This window comes from Grampus griseus, assembly GCF_964374135.1.
Source record: "Grampus griseus genome assembly, chromosome: 3".
Taxonomy (NCBI): domain Eukaryota; kingdom Metazoa; phylum Chordata; class Mammalia; order Artiodactyla; family Delphinidae; genus Grampus; species Grampus griseus.
In genome coordinates this window covers 701175-707174 of record NC_139019.1, presented here as the reverse complement: position 1 = coordinate 707174, position 6000 = coordinate 701175, and the positions used below count along the sequence as shown (strand labels likewise).

The 6000-nt window shown below is 68.8% G+C and overlaps 1 protein-coding gene across 1 annotated transcript in view; it reads left to right on the top strand.

Moving 5' to 3' along the window:
• Nucleotides 1–869: 869 nt before the first annotated feature.
• The window catches only part of SLC12A7 (solute carrier family 12 member 7), a 42016-nt gene continuing 36885 nt past the window's right edge, over nucleotides 870–6000 (top strand). Inside the window, exon 1 of the mRNA XM_082650634.1 lies at nucleotides 870–1002. Within this exon, the coding sequence (XP_082506760.1) occupies nucleotides 879–1002 (124 nt within the window). The 5' untranslated portion in view covers nucleotides 870–878. The remainder of the gene's footprint in view (nucleotides 1003–6000) is intronic.

The window sequence follows — 6000 nt, the reverse complement described above, 5'->3', positions numbered from 1 at the left end:
TGGGGTGATTCACTGCACCTAAATGCTGCAGCTTTGGGGGCTAATTTCTCTTTGATGGACACTTGGACACAGATTTCCTGTGTCTTTAAGAAACTACCAGGTGATGGCAGGTTACAAGGCAGGTGGCATCCTGGGGAGTGCCTGGCTTGGGTGTGGAGTCCCACCTTGTGCCTTCCCTGCTCTAGCCTACAAGCTTCCTTTCCCGGGGGCCTCCCCAGACAGAACCTAGTGGGGTGGGGGCAGGGGAGGTCTCCCCCGAGCCGGCAGGGATGGGCCTGGGGACCCCGGTGGGCGGGGTCCTGCCGCAGAGCCCTGGTGACTTGTGGCTTCGCGGTTGTGTCCGTTGTGGACCCGGCGCCCTGCTAACCGTGGCTCCCTTCAGTTGGAAGCGCTTCCCTAAACGAAGCGCTCGGTGAGCCTCAGTCAGGCAAGGGGGAGGGGAGGGGAGATCAGATCTCGGCCGGGGTGGACAGTCCCACTCTCGGGGTGAGCGGGACAGTGAGGGCGGAGGGGGGTACAGTTGCGGGCAGGGGGATGGCCATGCGGGCGGAGGCAAGGGGGACAGACCGGCCAGAGGCCTGCCTGGGGCGGCGGGGGAGCGGGCTGTGCAGGAACCGAAAGTCAGCCGCCGGGGGCGGGGCGGCACTGGGGGTCCGGGGGCGCGAGCAGCGCCCGGACGCAGGCTGGGGGCGGGTCCTCAGCGGAAGGAGCCCCGCCCCGGCCCACCGAGCGCAAACTTTTCCAGGGCTCGCGGGGAAGCCAGGTGCGGTCACGTGGGGCGGGGCGGGGCGGGGGCGGACCGCGCTGACCCCGCCCCTGCGCCCTAGTCCGGCCTCGTCGGCGGGAGCGCGCGGAGACGCCGGGGCGCCGGGCGAGCCATGCCCACCAACTTCACCGTGGTGCCTGTGGAGGCGCGGGCGGACGGCGGCCAGGATGAGGGTCCCGAGCAGACCGAGGCGCCGGGCCCCCCCGAGGGCGGTGAGCCCAACTGCCCGAGCCAGGGTGAGCGCGGCCGCACCTGCCCGCGGGACAAAGGCGGAGGCCGGGCTGCGCGGGGCTGGCGGCCGGTGGGAAGGAGAGGGGAGGGGAGGGGAGGGAGGGAGGGGAGGGAGGAGGGGGCGGCCCTGGAGGGAGGGGGTGGGGTGGGAGGAGGGGGAAGGGAGGGAGGCCGCGGCGGAGGGGGTGGCATGGGTGGCAGGGAGGGGGGGCGACCTGGGCCCGGGACGTCGCCCGAGGAAGGGGTGTGGGGCTGCTCTCCGCTCCCCCTCCCCGATTCCCAGCCCGCGCCTTCCTCTCACTCCTCACTAGTTTCCACCGCTTTGCCTGCTTCTGTGGTTCCCGTCTCGCCGAGCCCCCTCTCCAGGCTTAGTGGTGGAGGCGCTGGGCGAGGGCTTCAGGGGCGGTGGGCCCTCCTCTGCTGCGCCCCCATGCCCCCCCCCCCCGGGGCCTAGGAAGCACCTTTCTCCCGCTCGGGGTGGGCCCCTGGGGAGGTGTGAGACGCCCTGGGTAGCTGTGGAGACCGAGGAGGGGCTCTTCCTCCGAGAGTTGCCAGGCCCCCCAGGCCCGGTGACCCGGTGGGGTCCCCACCCGTGGTAAGGCTCCTCGGGGCAGGAGCGCCTGGCTTCTTCCTTCCCAGCCACCTCTGCTTTGCTCGTCTGTGCTCTCGGGCGGTGGGGCAAAGGGCCGCCAGTCAGATAAGCCCGGCTGACCGGGGACAGGCCGGCACTCCGCGGGGTCTTGAGCAGGAAGGACTGCAGGTCCCTGCCGGGGCGGGGGGGAGCTGCACTCAGGCTGAGGGTCCTCCTTGCCCACTTCGCTCCTGGGATCAGGAGGTCTCTGGCACTTTCACTTTCTCTTGGTGCGGGGCATCCCCAGGCCTGTTCCTCCATCATCTGGGCTCCAGGCCCGGGCGTCTCTGCAGCTGATAGGTTGGTCATCCTGAGTCCGCTGCTTCATCTGGGGCTCAGCACCCCTCTAGAAATGGAGGGTTGGGGAAGAGGTATCCTGCTCCAGGCAGGAAAAGGGGCGAGGTCAGTGGAGGCCACAGGTCCTGCGGCCTGGCAGGAGAGGCCGGGCACTCCCTGGGGGCAGCACGCCGTCCTAGTGGGCAGGGGCGGGTCGGCAGGGTCCCGCCCCACCCCTCGGGTGCCCGCCGGCTTTCCTCTGCACGTGGGTGTGGGTGTGGGAGTGGGCACAGAGGCCGGAACCAGGCCGGACTTGAAGGCAGAGTCCGTAAGCCCAGCCTTTCTCTCACTGCGGCTCCGGTTAGCGCGTCCCGGTGTGGCCTTTCTGGGCGAGCGGCGTTTCACCGGCCACCAGGAGCCGTCGTGTCCTCGGGGACCCTCAGCCCTCCCGGGTGTGCGGCCCCTGCCTGCCGGCTCCTTCTCGGACGGGCCTCGGTGGCTCTCTGTAAGCTCGGTGCCCCTGGGCCTGCGCTCAGGGCTGCCAGGAGGGCCGTGGTGTTGCCTGCCCGGCTGGCCTCGAGCCCCCAGCTGCCCTCAGTCCAAGGCTCTTGCTTTCTCAGCCCTAATTCCTCTCCCGGCTCGTCTGGAACCCGCCTTGCCTGTGTGCTCTCAGAGGCGGGAGCGACGGCAAACGCTAAGTGTGGGCGTCCTGCATGCTTTTCAACAAACCCTTTAGGGTCTGAGCTGCACCTGTGACACTTAGACGAGCTGGCGCAGAACTTCAACCTGGGAAGCCTGTGTTCTTCGCTCGTCCTCGTGCTCCCTTAGAGAGACAGCCGCAGAAGGCGTTGGGGAACTGGCCGGAGCCCGCTACGGGGTCACAGGCAGGCGTGCTGTTGCCTTTCGGGGTCTGCTCAGCTGGGTTCTGAGTTTTAACGCAAGCCGTCAGACCAGTCGGTGCCCGGAGAGGCCCTGTGACGCCAGCGTGACGGGGAGCCTGGGACGCAGCCCCACGCCCTGCTCATTGGTGGGACAGTCCTGCGGGAGCCGGAACCGCTGCGTGGAGCCCCTTTGAAGACCCGCGTGCGGGGCCCTTACCCTGTGGTCCAGCTTGTGCCACACCTGCTCATCGCAGTCACTGAAGTTCCTTCCTGACTCCGTGGCCAGCCTTAGAACCTCCAGGGAGGCACCTGGCTTTCTGGGTGGGCCTCCCGGTGGTGCTGGTGAAGCAGGCTTGGGGATACCCTCCCGAGGTGTACCTGGGGCTGTCGTGGGAATAGGGAGCGTGGGACGCCAGGACGAGGGTGGGAGGGAGGTGAGGGGGGCCCGCGCTCACGTCTGCAGGCCCACCTGCCTGACCCAGAGCTTGGTGGGACCGGCCTTGGTTGTGCCTGGCCTGAGGCTGACGGCCTAGGCGGTGAGCCTGTGACACGGGGCGGCCGCCTGGGCTGCCTTCGGTCCCTGTGTCCAGGCTGGGCCTGCTGGGGAGCCCCGTTGTCAGCCTGTGAAGCCGGGGCCCGTTTCCTGGCTGTCGGAGGCTCTGGGCCTCATCAGGCTGCGGTGGCCAATACCACGTGTTGACCTTGAACTGCCCCTGCTATTTTGACCTTGGCCGTGTCCGCTCGGCAGGCCCACAGTTGGTGCTTTAGGGGTGGGAAGGTGGCCTGCGGGCAGTGAGGTGGGGGGGTCCACGTGCACCCCCAGAGGGGTGGCCCCGACCACACTGCCCCCCACCGCAGGCCCGTGGGCTGGGCCCTGGAGGGCCGCTGTTCCTGCCGGTTCCTCCCGGGAGCTGCCCACAGCTCTGCTGGGGCTTCCTCTTCCTTCCTTGTTCCTCTTTCTGGATTCCTTTCCCGTGATTTCATGCTCTGCCGCTCAGGTCCCGTGGGTCACCCGGGGGTCTTCTCTTGCCCCCTGTGAAGGGGACCCGCGCCCCCAGCCACTGACCCAGGCAGCCCTGGGAGCATCACCTTCGTCCTGCGGGGCTCATGGGTCACGGGGAGCGGGATGTGTGCCGATGCGTGTGCCCGCTGCCCTCGAGGGTCTGCTGCCGCTGGGGTGGTCAGAGCACAAAGCCGAGGCCCTGGGCGCTGGGACGTGAGTGCGGCCGGAGAGTGGGCCCGAGACAGAGCCTCGAGCGTTGCTCCGCCACTGGGTCCAGGAAGGAAGGGATGCGTCATGCTGGCGCGGGGGACGTCTGAGCAGGAAGGGCAGGCGGCGCAGGCTGTCCGAAGGGCTGACCCCTGAAAGTCGGTTGCACCTCATCCACCGAGGGAAGAGTGGGCGGTGCCGTGTATCTCCCGGGGCCCCAGGGCGAGGAGGGGTCCCCCATTCCCCAGCAGCGCACAGGGCATCACCAACCAGCGGGGAATCCCACTGCCCCCCAGCCCCCAGGAGGCGCCGGGCAGAGAGGCAGTTAGCGTGCCCCAGGACGCTCGGCGCACGTAAGCCCTGCTGGCCGCTGGGGCCCTCTCCTTGCCTAACAGAGAGCCCAGCCAAGCCCACGGCTCCGCTCTGCCAGGGGCCGCCCAGGACACACACACCAGGCAGTCCTCCCACCAGTCCTCCCAGATGCACACAGACACGCGCGCGCGTGCCCGCGGCAGGACAGCCCCACCCCAGCTGGCTCCGTGCCACCCTTCTGTGGAATCCCCCTGGGCCAGCTCAGCGCCCCATGGCGTCAGACCCTGACTCGTTGCCCCGAGGGGCCTGTCTCAGGCCGGCTCACCCCGTCCCATCCCGGGGGCTGAATTTCGGGGGACAGGCTGCTGCTGGTCCTTGTTGCACATGGACAGGCTGAATCCCACCGGTCCCCTTGTGCGGCCAGGCCCACGAGAGTGCCCATGTCACTGGAGGTGGCTACACGAGCAGAGGGGGTCTGTCTGCAGGGCCAGCCGCTCCGCGCCTGAGGCCACAACCACCTTATGAACGGGGGCAGGTGGCCCCACCTGGGCAGAGCAGCTCCCAGTGACACGGGGCCCCCACCGCACAGAGAGCCTGCAGCTCAGAGGCCCCTCTGGCCGGACGGTCACACGGCCAGGGCTTCAGAACCAGAATGGCCCCGCAGCCCATGGTCTCCGCGCGGACCCCGTTGTTTTCAAATAATTGATCCCACGTGTCCCTTGCTTGGAGGTGGGCAGCGGGCTTACTCTCCGCTTGGCCGTGGTGGGGGGGAGTTCTCGCGGGGCCGCTGGAGGAGGGACCTGCCTAGAGAGGGGGAGGGGCCTTGTGTGGGCCCAGGTCACCCAGGGTCTTGATTTACTGCAGCTCAGGGCATCACAGACTGAGCAGGGGGCGGCCGGGATGGCCAGGGGCGTCTGCCAGGTCGGACCCCGTAGGCGACGGAGCTGTCCTTTCCCTGCCCCCGGGAGACCAGGCCGTGGAGGGAGGCCTCTGCTCAGCAGGCCTGTGGCCACAGTCCTGAGCGGACCCGAGCAGGTCCTGGCACCTGACTGGGTTGGCCCGGGCTCCTGCCCTGGGCGGTGGGTGGCCTTGGGCCGGGGGTTCCTTCCCAGGGCCAGTGTCCTCGGGGCACAGCAGCGGGACTGTGGTCATGCTCGGGGCAGACATTGGAGGCACAGGCGGATGGGAAGACGGTGCTGCTGGCTGGTCTCTGGGAGTCTCCCGTTACCCCCTGAAGGGCTGGGCATTGCTGGGCGCGTGAGGCTGGAGGGCAGAGGCTGCTGTTTGGCGTGAGTGTCAGCTGCCGTGCGCGCAGCCAGGTGCCTTTTGGGGGCGTCCCTCTCGTAGTCGCTTTGCAGCAGCGCTGCTGGCGGGGAGCAGGCGTCTGCAAGCGGCTCTGGGAGTGTTAGGCCAGCCAGGGTGACGGTCAGGGGCCGTCCGGGCTCCAGCGGGTGGCTGCCCTGGGCTCTCTTCTGGGGGACCCTGGGGCAGGGCCGCCCGGCACAGAGAGCAGAGCACAAAGGGTTACACCTTGCTTTTATGAGAAAGCGGGAACTCCCTCTTCAGAGCAGAGGTCTGGTCTGTGCAGATAAGCCTGCAGCTTCAGCAGGACCAGCCGGAGAATGAGGCGCCCCGGTCCCCCGATCCATGGCCGCTCCTCCGTCTGTGGCCCCCGGCGCCGTGTCGGCCCTGG